Source organism: Carassius gibelio, chromosome A24 (assembly GCF_023724105.1).
Source record: "Carassius gibelio isolate Cgi1373 ecotype wild population from Czech Republic chromosome A24, carGib1.2-hapl.c, whole genome shotgun sequence".
Classification (NCBI taxonomy): domain Eukaryota; kingdom Metazoa; phylum Chordata; class Actinopteri; order Cypriniformes; family Cyprinidae; genus Carassius; species Carassius gibelio.
In genome coordinates, this window is record NC_068394.1 from 2,710,526 (window position 1) to 2,726,711 (window position 16,186).

At 36.6% G+C, this 16,186-nt stretch overlaps 1 protein-coding gene and 1 long non-coding RNA gene across 8 annotated transcripts; both read right to left on the bottom strand.

Annotated features, from left to right (window-relative positions):
* LOC127946397 (NLR family CARD domain-containing protein 3) lies at positions 1 to 10,143 on the bottom strand. Of its 2 annotated transcripts, none has more exons than XM_052542947.1 (19): positions 9,320 to 10,143; positions 8,897 to 9,083; positions 7,862 to 8,122; positions 5,992 to 7,780; positions 5,810 to 5,896; positions 5,411 to 5,494; positions 5,149 to 5,232; positions 4,686 to 4,769; positions 4,519 to 4,602; positions 4,352 to 4,435; positions 4,184 to 4,267; positions 4,007 to 4,090; positions 3,033 to 3,116; positions 2,693 to 2,776; positions 1,750 to 1,833; positions 1,592 to 1,675; positions 964 to 1,047; positions 447 to 530; positions 1 to 187 (listed from the first exon to the last, which is right to left on the bottom strand). In XM_052542947.1, the coding sequence occupies exons 2-19, from the start codon at positions 8,997 to 8,999 to the stop codon at positions 97 to 99; spliced, it is 3,423 nt and encodes a 1,140-aa protein (XP_052398907.1). In that variant the 5' UTR covers positions 9,000 to 9,083; positions 9,320 to 10,143; the 3' UTR covers positions 1 to 96. The 2 variants fall into 2 exon arrangements, with proteins under 2 accessions (XP_052398907.1, XP_052398908.1); XM_052542948.1 differs by having other exon boundaries at positions 8,903 to 9,083; positions 9,320 to 10,142.
* A 1,010-nt stretch (positions 10,144 to 11,153) lies between these two features.
* LOC127946399 (uncharacterized) lies at positions 11,154 to 16,017 on the bottom strand. Of its 6 annotated transcripts, none has more exons than XR_008151083.1 (3): positions 13,581 to 16,017; positions 12,701 to 13,340; positions 11,154 to 12,420 (listed from the first exon to the last, which is right to left on the bottom strand). It is a non-coding gene; the product is annotated as an uncharacterized LOC127946399 (long non-coding RNA). The 6 variants fall into 6 exon arrangements; XR_008151079.1 differs by having other exon boundaries at positions 13,461 to 16,016; XR_008151078.1 differs by having other exon boundaries at positions 13,421 to 16,016.
* Positions 16,018 to 16,186: the final 169 nt, after the last annotated feature.

Consider the following 16,186-nt stretch of genomic DNA (forward strand, 5'->3'; position numbering starts at 1 on the left):
TTCTGTTTTATAAAATAGTTTATTATTACACAACTTTAGGAATATTTACATGGATAAGGCTCTAAATAGACGTGTTGTGGAGAGTTTGTGCGTGTGCTAGATATCCACCACACAATCTGGTGCACCAGCTTTGATGGCGTCGGAGACGACCTTTGCCCCCGACTCCCCGATGCCGTTACCCTGCAGACTGAAGCAGAAATAGGAAATCATAGCACACTTTGACACACATCGCACTGGACTTATCACGCCGAGGTGAAAAGTGACAGTGACTGCAAATTTAATATAATCAATGTTCAGAATCACACCCACAGCCAGTGCAAAAAAATTCACCACATGTGCCAAGCAACCGTGACACACTGTGATTGAACCTCTCACAGACAGACGGCGGCGGTTCACACATAGACCCACACACACACACACACACACACACACACACACACACTGACTTGATGTAGGTGAGCTGATGGTTTCCTCTCAGCGCAGTAGCGATGAAGATCGCTCCGTCCATCCCCAGAGCATTCTCCTGTAGACTACACACACACACTGTTTCAACATTCATGTTCTGTTTCGAGTACAGAAATGCTCTTAGTTTCTGTTTCCAGAAACATATTAACAGCACGGCTGTTTTCAACATTGATATTAATCAGAAATGTTTCTTGAGAAGCAGATCAGCATATTATCATGATTTCTGAAGATCATGTGACACTGAAGACTGGAGGAATGGTGCTGAAAATACAGCTGTGCATCACAGAAATAAATTACAGTTTACAATATATTCACATAGAAAATTCATTCCTTCTTTCTTTTTTTTTTTACATTGTACATTTTGCAAATGTTCAAAACTGATTACTATTCTGGATCCCAGCTCATTTTGTGGTGAAAACTGCTTCAATAACATCTCTCAAACATGCTTTGATAGGTTACAGGAAGGTTTAGTGAAAATAATGTGGTCTGTAGACATACTTCAGACTTCTCAAGCTCCTGTTGTTCTTCAGAGCGCTGGAAAACGCCTTCGCTCCTTCCATCCCAATGGAGTTTCCACGCAGACTAAACAAAAATGATCAATATTGAGTTTTTAAAGAGAGTTTATCATACACTGTGTCAAGTTTTTTCTTATCTCTTTTGTTCTAGTTGTATGCAGAAATTATGTTTCTGTTTAAAGGTTTGGGGTCAGTAAGAAATTCGTTTTAAAAAAAAAAAACAAATTATTTAGAGAAGATGCATTAAATTGACTAAAAGTGACTTACAGAAGATTTCGATTTCAAATAAATGCTGTTCTTTTTAACATTTTATTAATCAAAGATTCATGGAAAATACTGTAGATGTATTATGGTTTGCATAACAATATGAAGCAGCTCAACTGTTTTCAACATTAATTATAATCCGAAATGTTTCTTGAATCATAAGAATGATTTCTGAAGATCATGTGACACTGAAGCCTTCTGAAAATTCAGCTGTGCATCACAGGAATAAATTACATTTTAAAACATATTACAAAAGAAAACAGGTATTTAACATTGTAAAAATATTTCAAGATTTTACTGTATTTTTGACCGTATAAATACAGCCTGGGTGAGCAGAAGAGACTTACTCGAGTGTATGAAGGCTTTCGTTGACCACCAGAGCATCCGCTAGTGCAACGGCCCCTGATTTCCCAGCTGATACACCCTGAAGACTTCACAACACACATGTGCAAGGTCAGACACAGACACAGTCATGAGATAATGAAGAAAACTGAGTGAGACTCACTAGAGCACGCTGAGAGAAGAGTTTGACCTCAGAGCACAGGCCAGAGCAATGACGCCGCTGTCACCGAGAGCGTTCTCCTGCAGACTGACAGAGAGACACTACACATATCACTATCCTACAATCAACCTGAGACATGCACTTTTTCAAACTAAATGTTCATTCCGATAAGAACCTGTCATTCGGGTGAAGTGGAGAGCCAAAACGTTACACCAAGAGCTTTTCATTCTCTAGTTCTTTAGTGAACCTTCTATGTTTTAGAGCTTTGAAGGACACATAAACCAAAAGGCAGATCTGAAGAACCTGTACATTCCTAAAAATAAAGGTTTGAATGTTTTCACGGCAATAATAACCATTTTAGGTTCCCCAAAGAATATTTCAGTGAGCAATTCCTAAAAGAAAAAAAGATCTTAGTGTGAAGAGTATTTTAAAAATGTAAAGACATTTTTTTTTTTACTTTAAAGAACCTTTTGTGGAATGGAAAGGTTCCATGGATGTAAAACATTCTTCATGTAACAATGGATTCCAATAAAACACACTCTTAAAAGAAAAGGTTCTTTACTGGCATCTATGGTTCCAGAAAGAACATTTAACATCCATGGAACCTTTCCAGTCCACAAAAGGTTTTTTATTGTGTAAAAAAAAAGTTATTTAGACTTAAAATAAAAAAATAAAAAAAAATAAAAAAATAAAAAATAAATAAAAAAAAAAGTTCTTTGAAACTTTTAAATGGTTCTTTTAAGAACTGTTTGCTGTTACATTGTTAAAACCCCTTTTGGAACCTTTATTTTTAAGAGTGGAAGGAACGATCCAGAACCAGAAGTGCTTCAAAGCAGCTTTACAGAACAGCTTTAGTTTTTTTCAATATGGTGTCTGAGAAATCAACAACATGGCAGTGATCTGAGGAGAGTTTGATGCATGAGGATGGAGATGGAGATGTTCTTACTCCAGCAGCTGAACGCAGGTGTTGCTCATGAGAGACTGTGCTAAAGCTTTAGCGGCTCCGGTCTTTATGAAGTTCCACTGGAGACTGAAACAAACACAGAAACAAACACAGAGGTGCATTTATGACTACATAAGTCATTTAAATGTCAAGCAGATTTCTAAAGTCAACACCTGCGTGACCTTGGATGACCTCAGTGATGTCATTACCTGACCAAGAGTCATCTCATTAGTACATCTACTTTGTCTTAAATGTATTTGTAGGTTCATTTAAAAGTGTTTGTGTGTTTGATGTTTCTGAAGGTTCCATGAGTGTGTGTGTGAGAATGTGTGTGTTCTCTCACTGTAAAGAGGTGATGGCTCGGTTGACCCTCATGGCTTCAGCGATGGCCGTCACTCCCTCATCATGAAGTAGATTAGCAGTCAGACTTAAACACACACACACACACACACACACACACACACACACACACACACAGATAAATGATTTGTAATACATTCAGGTTGTGAAGATAACAAATGCTCAATACATTGTGACGCACAGAGTGCTACATACATTTTTACATGACTTTGTGAAAGAAAATGCTTTAGTTTTGTATATATCATATTTTAATTTGATCGATGAACAGCACATAAACTTCTGTTTTACTAAACTCTCAAAAATATAATAAATCTGATTATATCGCTTCAAAACTAAAAATGATTATATAATGAATATACATTTGTGAGTTAATAATAAAAATAATAAATGTATTCAAAAAATTATTATAAAATTAGTATTATTTAATAAAAAAAATAAAAAATTATATATATATATATATATATATATATATATATATATAAAATTTTTATAATTTTTTTTCTTTTTTTATAGGAAATTAAAAAAAAAGTATTATTTCTTGCATAAAATTTCAAATTTGTAGTCTGTTTAATAATTAGTTTTTTAGCTTTATTATATATACAAATAATATATATATATATATATATATATATATATATATATATATATATATATATAAATAAATACAAATAGCTTTATTTTATATATATATATTTTTTTTAAGAAAATATATATAATTAAGCTAATTATATTTACTAAAGATGGAAACATATTTTATTTTAACTAATAAATATTTATAATAATTTACAATATTTATAATAGTAAAATATTTATAGTATTTATAGTATATATTATATTGTGTGAAAAAAAAACATGTACATTATTTTAAGTTTTAAAGTAGCTTTATACCAAAAACAGTAAATGACAACGGTATGTGCTGATTTTGACTAATTAAGCATGAGTGTTGTGTGTACTTACTCGAGTTCTCTAAGACAAGTGTTGACTTTTAAGGCTTTGGCGATGTCTTTGGCTCCAGTGACTCCTATCGAATTCTCCCTTAGACTGCCATCAAATAGACATACAAAGTCAGTAATATTTTTTAGCCAGAACATATGTTTGAATAGTTTAATACTGTGGTGTTTGGCATTGACATACTTCAGACAGCTGAGACCGTGGTTTGACTGAAGAGCGTGTGAGAGAGCTTTAATGCCTCTGTCACTCACCGAGTTACTCTGAAGACTGAGAGAGGGAGTCCGATCAGACGTTCGTTCACCTTCATCGACTGGATATTTGTAATTAAATCATTGATTCAGTATGTTTTACCTGAGCCTGCGGAGTATGTCGTTGACCATAAGAGCCTGAGCCAGAGCTACTGTTCCCAAATCACCCAAATGATTGCTGGAGACACTGCATTAACATTCATACGGACACAATTATTTTCAGTAGTGTTGAATGGGATTCGATTTGGTGCTGACGCTTCAGATTCTTACTTGAGATCTTGTAGAGTTTGATTCTTTTTAAGGGCTTCTCCGATTTTTTTCACTCCTTCTGGCCCGATGCCATTTTTCTGAATGCTGCAATGCATGGAGATTAGCGTTTATGATGCTTTGTTGAAACACACACACACACACACACACACACACACACACAGACTCACTTCAGTGTGGTGAGTTTTCGGTTTGATTGAAGCACCTCTGCCAGTGCACGTGCTCCTTCATCTTCTATGTGGTTATTCTGCAGACTACATGAATAAACACACATATGCTCATTTATATGTGCACAAGCATGTATTGCTTTAATGTATTCAATTTGAAATATATAAAAAAACATTTCATTTTATAAGTAAATAAAATAAATACATAAATTTTATAAATTAAATATATAATATTTAAAATTTCAGATGTAACAATTTTATTATGTTATATTTATTATTATGCATTAACTTTATTATTATAAATAGTTTTACATTAGATAATTGGACAATTTAAATTCTATGTAAATGTATTAATTGGAAAAAAATATATATATTTAATTTCATAAATAAAATGTTATGCATTTTAAATATTATAATATAAAAAATTTGTTAAGTGTAACAATTCTTAAATGGTTTATCAACCTACTTGACTGACACAAGGACCTGGTTCATTTTAAGGGCCTCACACAACGTCTTTGCTCCCTTGGCGCCAATGTTGTTGCCACGAAGACTAAGACGAAAAAGATCAATTTTATTTAACATCCTTAATTTCTCTTGGCAATTCAGATTATAAGGATCAAAGGCACAGAAACATATATCAGATTAGTTTGCATTATATTATTCAATGACCTTGTAACTGCAAGTGAAAATACAAAAAAGTTATAAAATTAATAAAAAAAGGCACTGACTCCAGGGTTGTGAGAGTTCGGTTGACGAGTAGAGCCCGACTGAGTGGTTTAATGCCTTTACTGCTTATGGAGTTATCAGCCAGACTACAAAAGAGAAAGAAAGAGAGTTAAACAAGTTAAAGGCTGCAAAAGTGCAAAAGTGCAAAAGTGTAGTGTCTGCAAGTCTCTTCTGCTCACCGAGGCTGCTTTTACTTCACCAAAACTACAGTAAAAACTAAAACATTTTGAAATATTATTACAATTTAAAATAACTGTTATATATTTTAAATTGTAATTTATTCTTGTGATCAAAGCAGTATTTTCAGCATCATTCCCCCAGTCTTCAGTGTCCCATGATCCTTCAGAAATCATTCTAATATGCTGATTTTCAGCTCAACAAACATTAATGTGTGTCTCTACCTGAGCATCTGAATATGGCACTCTTTGGCACTCAGCAGACTTCCCAACAGTTCCATGGTGCCTTCCTTAAATTCATTGTTTTCCATTCTGCATTACACACATACATATGTAAGGATACACAAGAGATTAACAATGAAAAATAACTTTATTTTAACAAATCTGTATAAACATGCATGTTTTACCTCAGCTTACTGCAGTAGAGCAGCTGTGGGAGGAGCCTCTTCAAGGAGGAGGAGTCTAGGCAGTTGGACAGTTGCGTCTCTTCAGTACATGCGTCTGATACTTGCAACAAGTAGGCGAGCACAGCACAAACTCCGCCCTTTAGCTTCCCCCGCAGGCTGCAGTTAATGAGATCGTCCTCTACGGATCGTAGCCACTCCCCCTGCTGCAGCTCCGCTAGACACGTTACCATCGTGACGCTGCGCATGCTAACGGCGTCGCCTGCTGTCCCGGTCACCGTGTTCTGAAGCAAAGTTGTCGCTGTTGTGCGCTGTGTCACCTGCTCTTCGTGCCCAACGCCCAATGAACTTCCTAGCAAAGTGCCAGCTGCCGGAGACATCAGCCCTGACAGGAAGCGCATGAAGAGGTCGAGGTTGCCTTGAGGCGCGGTGTCCGATTGGTTGGTTTTCTGCAGCGCAGCACGGTAGTGACTGTGGAATCCAATGCGAGGCCAGGAAACGGCACTTTCAGAGAACAGATCGAACATCCCGCGCCTCAACGAAACGTAGTAAAAGAGCGCCCCCATGAACTCCTGCACGGATGTGTGCGTGAACTGCCACGCAATGCTATCGGACAACCAGCTTTGCCTGCGTTGGAGGATGCGACAGGCGAGAGTCCCGCCTTGAGGTGGTACATCGACGCCGTAAGTTCGTAATTCAGCCTCGCTGAATGTATACCGTCGACGCAAGAGGCTATAAAAAGCAAGACGACCCAGAGTGCCAAGTGGCTTTCTGATGCCGCCACTGGGTGCTTCTGATCCTGAGAGGTGTGGCCAACAGTAGTGGGCGTAGACTTCTGTTAATATTCTAGGAAGGGGTGTGGCTTCTGACTCTAACTTTAGAAGGCGTGACAGCGTAGTTATGATAATGTGGCAAACCGCCGGCACAGAAGACAAAATAAGCAATGGTTTCTGGAAATTTAGGTAAGTCCAAACTTTGGATGAGATGTCCTCGGGTGTGTTCGTTTGAGACGGTGAGCTCTCTTGGGATAACGAATACACATCTAGTTTGTTGGTATCACAGTGATTAATATAATTCTGTATTTGTGTTCTGGAAAGAGGCGGGGCTTCCGTCACGCGATCGACCAATCCCGCCGGAACTTTCGCCCCAGTGCCAGGCTTTGACAAAAGCCAGAGCGTCGCCCCTGGCAATAGGTTACCTCGGACAATGTTTGCAATAAGGTCCGACACAGGAATTTCGCGACGGGGGTCGCTAGTGGGCGGGGCATCTGCGAAATCCAGCGACTGGCGAAATTCTTCCAATCCATCCAAAATGAGCAACACTTTGCAGGATTCGTTAAATATAATTACGTCCACATTATCATACGGAACATACAATCGCAGCAAGCGCTCGACCGATAGCCGATCGAAATTGCTCAATTCCCAGCATGCAATGGGGATTGCGAGACTCAGCTCTGGATAGATCTGACTGGCGCTCCATTGCTGGATAAAACGACTGACAATTTGGCTCTTCCCACTGCCAGCCACACCAATTGTCAGTGTCACGCGAGGGGCGGTGCTAACTCTCGTCAAAGGAGTGATCAGCTGGTCCAATCCCAGCGCTCGACCATGAAGAGGCCCCGCCCCTCTGTTGACTGACACCTGTACAAGGTCGTGTTCTCGCTGCTGAAGGTCAGATACGCACTCTATGAGGAGTAAAGTGGAATTGGAGTTATCAGCAACTTGCAATGATGAATTTTCATGTTCTTTTAGTCGCTGAAGGAGAGCATCTTTATAAGGTCGAACCACAGAGTCTGGGGAGGGAAAGAGAGAAGTAATCAACTCTGGAAAAAAAAAAAGCAGAAAATAATAATAAATTAATCACACGCACTTACCATGTACAGTGATAAGGTTGAACTCAGTCAGGTGTGAACTTTGAAGATAAGCCTGAAGGGAGGCGCCATGTGGATCAGTGACAGACAGACACTCAACCAATAATTGCACTTTATCCTTCAAAGACCCCGTTTCCTGGATAAGCCCCGCCTCCTGTGCACTAAGCAAGTCTGCCATTCTCATGTGATGGACCACATTTACCAAAATGGAGGAGGATAAGAACCGTTGCAATAATGTCTGGTGTCTGCATAACCACCCGGGATCTGAGGAACAAACACATACACAAACATATCATTCAGTGTAAGAAATGCATACGGTTTTAAAATAAGGGATACACAGATACTGAATTTCTGGCCCGTATTGATAAATATTTTTATTAATCATAATTATTTAAAATTATGAATATATATTTTTATATTTATGCATTTTCATATTTACAGTAATATTAATAGATGAAAACCGAGAAAAAAAGGACAGTATTATAAATATATAATACGATTTATATTTAAAAATTAAATTAAAATTTTTAAATACAAATATACATAAAAAATTAAAACACTAAAAACTAAAGTACATGCTTTAATGGCATTTTTATGCACAAACACACATAGATTTGCTGAGGCTGCATGCATATTTTAACATTTAATATTAATAGTTGACAGCCAAGAAATTATTAGTATTATAAATCAATATTTCTTTGTCATGTAAATATATTAAACACCACATATATTTATAAAAATAAACAATTTTAAACAAACAAATTTTAAACATTAAACATTTGAGTTTATTTGTAATTTTTATGCACTGTCATAAGTATCTGTTGCATATATACTTTAATATTTAATATTAGTGACTGATATGGCTTATTACTGAGAAAATAATAATAAATACATATACATCATAATAAACAAAAATGTGTGTATTATTACAATAATAATGAATTATTACTAATTAATAATAATAAATCTATACTGCGTCACTATATAAAAAATATAAATTAAAATATAAATTAAATGTGATGTGTTTGGGCTTTGTACCTGTACCTTCCATCTTTTTGCTAGTCTCTTGTTTTTGAGTATTGGACTTCAGATCCAGGTAGCAGTACTCCTCCTGCCATGGGATATGGGAATGTCTATCCATCCCAGAGCACTAAGAAACCGTGTCCAGCTGTGTGTGTGTGTGTGTGTGTCAGACCCTCAGTGTCATTCAGTAGGATCCATATGCCTGTAACCGATAGACAACGCAAGCATCAGCAGCACACATCGATCAAACAGATCCATTCACCATCATAACGCACAGACAAACATTGTTACTTTTTTTCCTAGATGTATATTTTGCACTTTATGAAATCTGGACATGCTTTCTAACACTTATCACAGAGTGATTTAAGATATGTAGAGAAAGGGCCAGAGGAGCACATGTCAGTTCTCTGGAAACCAAGTCTGAACCTCATTACCCACATGCATCAATAAACACTGCGTTACCATCGTTACAGCATGACAGCCATCCCAAACAGATGTGAGGTACAGTTTACAAGCCTGTGGCAAACAAGACAAATATGAAAAAAAGCATATGCCACAATAACCCTTATTTCTATTGACAAAACAACCTGCATATCATTAAAGAGCTAGCAGTATATATGCATTCATATTCAAAAGAATGTAATAATCAAATATAGCTTTCAGCTAATTTGAAAAGGAGGCTATAGTCATTGAATGAATTAATTCATGGAAAAGGTTTGTTTGTTTGTGTGTGTATATAAGAGATTATGATTCTAAATTATTAATAAATTACTTAAAAATATATATTTCGCTTTTGAAGGTCTCACCAAGGCTGCATTTATTCGATATATATACGATGAAAACAGTAATATTGTAAAATATTATTTCAATTTAAAATAACTGTTTTCGATGTGAATGTATTTTAAAATGTACATTCAAAAGCTGAATTTTAAGCATCTTTACTCAGTGTCACATGATCCTTCACAAATCATTCTGATTTCATATGCTGATTTGTTGCTCAAGAAACATTTCAGATTATTATCAATGTTGAAAACAGTGCTTCATATGTTTGTGGAAACTGTGATACATTTTTTCAGGATTCTTTGATGAATAAACAGTTCAAAATACGGCTTTACGGTAAATGCACTTTTGATCAATTTCATGCATCCTTCCTTAATAAAAAAAAAAGTATATATATACATAAGTTTTTAAATCAAACTGTCCTAAAAAAAATTAACGATCATAATCAATGTAAGATGTAAATGTTCACATACTGCAAGATAAGAAAGTAACAGAGATGCAAAAAAAAAAAAAAAAAAAAAGTAAAAAAAAAAAAACTGCAGTGTCAATATCATGTTATATTTAAAACCTCATCTAACTACAGTGTGTCACTTCCTTCATGCTATTTTAATAACAAATATAAAAATATTTCCCATGGTTGGGTTAAAGTGGATATGATACAGTATGTCTCTATATAAAAGGATCTAAACTGATTTACTGCACCCTTAGAAATAGCTACCATGATAATTATAGACAATTTCAAAGAATCAGTTACTTTTAAATATAGAGAACCAGAATACACTAGCAACCATCCTCTATTGTAGTAGCCACTCAGAATACACTAGCAACCATTCTTTAACTTAGTAACCACTAAGAATACACTAGCAACCATTCTTTAACTTAGTAACTACTAAGAACACATTAGAAACCGTCCTCTATCCTAGTAACCACTCAGAATATACTAGCAACTGTCCTTTAACTTAGTAACCACTCAGAATACACTAGCAACCATCCTTTAACTTAGTTACCACTCAAAATACACTAGCAACCGTCCTTTAATTTCGTTACCACTCAGAATACACTTGCAACCGTCCTCTATCCTAGTAACCGCTCAGAATACACTAGCAACCACCCTTTAACTTAGTAACCACTCAGAATACACTAGCAACCATCCTTTGACTTAGCAACCACTCAGAATACATTAGCAACCATCCTTTAATTTAGTAACCACTCAGAATACACTAGCAACCATCCTTTAACTTAGTAACCCCTCAGAATACACTAGCAACCATCCTTTGACTTAGCAACCATTCAGAATACATTAGCAACCATCCTCTATCCTAGTAACCACTCAGAATACACTAGCAACCATCCTTTAACTTAGTAACCACTAAGAATACACTTACAACCATCCTTTAACTTAGTAACCACTAAGAATACACTAGCAACCATTCTTTAACTTAGTAACCACTAAGAACACATTAGAAACCGTCCTCTATCCTAGTAACCACTCAGAATATACTAGCAACTTTCCTTTAACTTAGTTACCACTCAGAATACACTAACAACCGTCCTTTAATTTCGTTACCACTCAGAATACACTTGCAACCGTCCTCTATCCTAGTAACCACTCAGAATACACTAGCAACCATCCTTTAATTTAGTAACCACTCAGAATACACTAGCAACCACCCTTTAACTTAGTAACCACTCAGAATACACTAGCAACCATCCTTTGACTTAGCAACCACTCAGAATACATTAGCAACCATCCTTTAATTTAGTAACCACTCAGAATACACTAGCAACCATCCTTTAACTTAGTAACCCCTCAGAATACACTAGCAACCATCCTTTGACTTAGCAACCATTCAGAATACATTAGCAACCATCCTCTATCCTAGTAACCACTCAGAATACACTAGCAACCATCCTTTAACTTAGTAACCACTAAGAATACACTAACAACCATCCTTTAATTTAGTAACCACTCAGAATATACTAGCAACTGTCCTTTAACTTAGTAACCACTCAGAATACACTAGCAACCGTCCTTTAATTTCGTTACCACTCAGAATACACTTGCAACCGTCCTCTATCCTAGTAACCACTCAGAATACACTAGCAACCATCCTTTAATTTAGTAACCACTCAGAATACACTAGCAACCACCCTTTAACTTAGTAACCACTCAGAATACACTAGCAACCATCCTTTGACTTAGCAACCACTCAGAATACATTAGCAACCATCCTTTCATTTAGTAACCACTCAGAATACACTAGCAACCACCCTTTAACTTAGTAACCACTCAGAATACACTAGCAACCATCCTTTGACTTAGCAACCACTCAGAATACATTAGCAACCATCCTTTAATTTAGTAACCACTCAGAATACACTAGCAACCATCCTTTAACTTAGTAACCCCTCAGAATACACTAGCAACCATCCTTTGACTTAGCAACCATTCAGAATACATTAGCAACCATCCTCTATCCTAGTAACCACTCAGAATACACTAGCAACCATCCTTTAACTTAGTAACCACTAAGAATACACTAACAACCATCCTTTAATTTAGTAACCACTCAGAATACACTAGCAACCACCCTTTAACTTAGTAACCACTCAGAACACACTAGCAACCGTCCTCTATCCTAGTAACCACTCAGAATACACTAGCAACCGTCCTCTATCCTAGTAACCACTCAGAATACACTAGCAACCACCCTTTAACTTAGTAACCACTCAGAATACACTAGCAACCGTCCTCTATCCTAGTAACCACTCAGAATACACTAGCAACTGTCCTTTAACGTAGTAACAACTCAGAATACACTAGCAACCATCCTTTAACTTAGTAACAACTCAGAATACACTAGCAACCATCCTTTAACTTAGTAACCACTCAGAATACACTAGCAACTGTCCTTTAACTTAGTAACCACTCAGAATACACTAGCAACTGTCCTTTAACTTAGTAACCACTCAGAATACACTAGCAACCGTCCTCTATCCTAGTAACCACTCAGAATACACTAACAACCACCCTTTAACTTAGTAACCACTCAGAATACACTAGCAACCACCCTTTAACTTAGTAACCACTCAGAATACACTAGCAACCATCCTTTGACTTAGCAACCACTCAGAATACATTAGCAACCATCCTTTAATTTAGTAACCACTCAGAATACACTAGCAACCACCCTTTAACTTAGTAACCACTCAGAATACACTAGCAACCATCCTTTGACTTAGCAACCACTCAGAATACATTAGCAACCATCCTTTAATTTAGTAACCACTCAGAATACACTAGCAACCATACTTTAACTTAGTAACCCCTCAGAATACACTAGCAACCATCCTTTGACTTAGCAACCATTCAGAATACATTAGCAACCATCCTCTATCCTAGTAACCACTCAGAATACACTAGCAACCATCCTTTAACTTAGTAACCACTAAGAATACACTAACAACCATCCTTTAATTTAGTAACCACTCAGAATACACTAGCAACCACCCTTTAACTTAGTAACCACTCAGAACACACTAGCAACCGTCCTCTATCCTAGTAACCACTCAGAATACACTAGCAACCGTCCTCTATCCTAGTAACCACTCAGAATACACTAGCAACCACCCTTTAACTTAGTAACCACTCAGAATACACTAGCAACCGTCCTCTATCCTAGTAACCACTCAGAATACACTAGCAACTGTCCTTTAACGTAGTAACCACTCAGAATACTCTAGCAACCATCCTTTAACTTAGTAACAACTCAGAATACACTAGCAACCATCCTTTAACTTAGTAACCACTCAGAATACACTAGCAACCGTCCTCTATCCTAGTAACCACTCAGAATACACTAGCAACTGTCCTTTAACTTAGTAACCACTCAGAATACACTAGCAACTGTCCTTTAACTTAGTAACCACTCAGAATACACTAGCAACCGTCCTCTATCCTAGTAACCACTCAGAATACACTAACAACCACCCTTTAACTTAGTAACCACTCAGAATACACTAGCAACCACCCTTTAACTTAGTAACCACTCAGAATACACTAACAACCACCCTTTAACTTAGTAACCACTCAGAATACACTAGCAACCATCCTTTAACTTAGTAACCACTAAGAATACACTAGCAACCGTCCTTTATCCTAGTAACCACTCAGAATACACTAGCAACCGTCCTTTAACGTAGTAACCACTCAGAATACACTAGCAACCATCCTTTAACTTAGTAACAACTCAGAATACACTAGCAACCATCCTTTAACTTAGTAACCACTCAGAATACACTAGCAACCGTCCTCTATCCTAGTAACCACTCAGAATACACTAGCAACTGTCCTTTAACTTAGTAACCACTCAGAATACACTAGCAACCGTCCTCTATCCTAGTAACCACTCAGAATACACTAACAACCACCCTTTAACTTAGTAACCACTCAGAATACACTAGCAACCACCCTTTAACTTAGTAACCATTCAGAATACACTAGCAACCGTCCCCTATCCTAGTAACCACTCAGAATACACTAACAACCACCCTTTAACTTAGTAACCACTCAGAATACACTAGCAACCACCCTTTAACTTAGTAACCACTCAGAATACACCAATAACCATCCTCTATCCTAGTAACCACTCAGAATACACTAGCAACCACCCTTTAACTTAGTAACCATTCAGAATACACTAGCAACCGTCCTCTATCCTAGTAACCACTCAGAATACACAGAATACACTAACAACCACCCTTTAACTTAGTAACCACTCAGAATACACTAACAACCACCCTTTAACTTAGTTACCAATCAGAATACACTAGCAACCACCCTTTAACTTAGTAACCACTCAGAATACACCAACAACCATCCTCTATCCTAGTAACCACTCAGAATACACTAGCAACCACCCTTTAACTTAGTAACCACTCAGAATACACTAGCAACCGTCCTCTATCCTAGTAACCACTCAGAATACACTAACAACCGTCCTTTAACTTAGTAACCACTCAGAATACACTAACAACCATCCTTTAACTTAGTAACCACTCAGAATACACTAGCAACCATCCTTTAATTTAGTAACCACTCAGAATACACTAGCAATCATCCTAAATACCATACCATAGTAACCACTCAGAACACCACATAACAGAACACCGAGATATATTCAGCAGACGCAGCACATAAAAAAACTTCTTCAGAAACAATGCACAAATTATATTATGATTTTACAGCAGTAATATTATTAGTAAATGTAACAATGTTTACCATGGTAAAATGTTTGTAAGATTGTTTTTTCAAGAAAACAGACTTTCTTCAGCAATGAACTCCATACGGCTAATGTTTAAAGACAAACACCTTATAATATATATATATATAATATAAAAGTATAGCTAAACGTTTGATGATGAAAGCGATACTCACTGTTAACAGAGTCACGCTGATCTCATTGGTCTTCAGATTTGGAGTCTCCAAACACACAAACAAAGGAGCATCATGTGTGTTTCTGAGCACAGGAAGTCTCACTAGCATCTGTTCACCTTCGCTCTCACTACTCTACTTCTCTCAGACCTCATTGACATCCTCCATTCGGCGCTTTCTCTGTTTGAGTGTCTCTGTCACGCACGTCTGTCTTTTTCTTTCCCTCTCTTTCTATCCTTCCTGTCGCACCTCCTTCTCTTCCTGTGCAGCAGGCCACAGATGCACTTTTGACGTGTAGAATCGTCTGACATGCTGTCTTTCTGTGCACAAAACCACATCTATTCACAAGCACACGCTTCCACACGCTCGCTTCACACAGAGCACTGGACTGTGCAAATATTCACAACACAAAAACACATATTTTCACACATGAGTACAGCTGTGTGAAATTAACAAAACAGACAGCTTAAAGTCACGCATGTGTACAAAAAAAGTATATGCAATACAGGAAAAATAAAACAATAAAAGTCAATTTAGGTTGTTATATGTGTGCCTTTGCCTTAAGAAGATGCATCTGATACAGACAGGACAGGAAGTGCTGATTAAAAAACAGGAAGAGAAAAGAGAGAATCAGACTGACAAATGAGACACAATGATACAGACCTCTAAAAATAAATAAATACGTAAATATGGGGTTAGTTTGTGGCCGAGGATGCATTAAATTGAACAAAAGTGACGGTAAAGACATTTATAAGGTTACAAAAGATTTCTATTTCAGATAAATGCTGTTCTTTGAACCTTCTATTCATCTAAGAATCCTGAAAAAACTAAATCTAAATTCATGAATTCCACAAAATTATGAAGAAGCTCAACAGTTTTCAACACCGATAATAATAAGAATAAAGATATTAGAATGATTTCTGAAGATCATGTGACCTTGAAGACTGGAGTAATGATGCTAAAAATTCAGCTTTGCATCATAGAAATAAATTACATTTTACAATACATTCAAATAGAAAACTGTTATTTTACATTGTAATAATATTTCATAATATTTATGTTTTTACTGTATTTTTGTTCAAATAAATGCA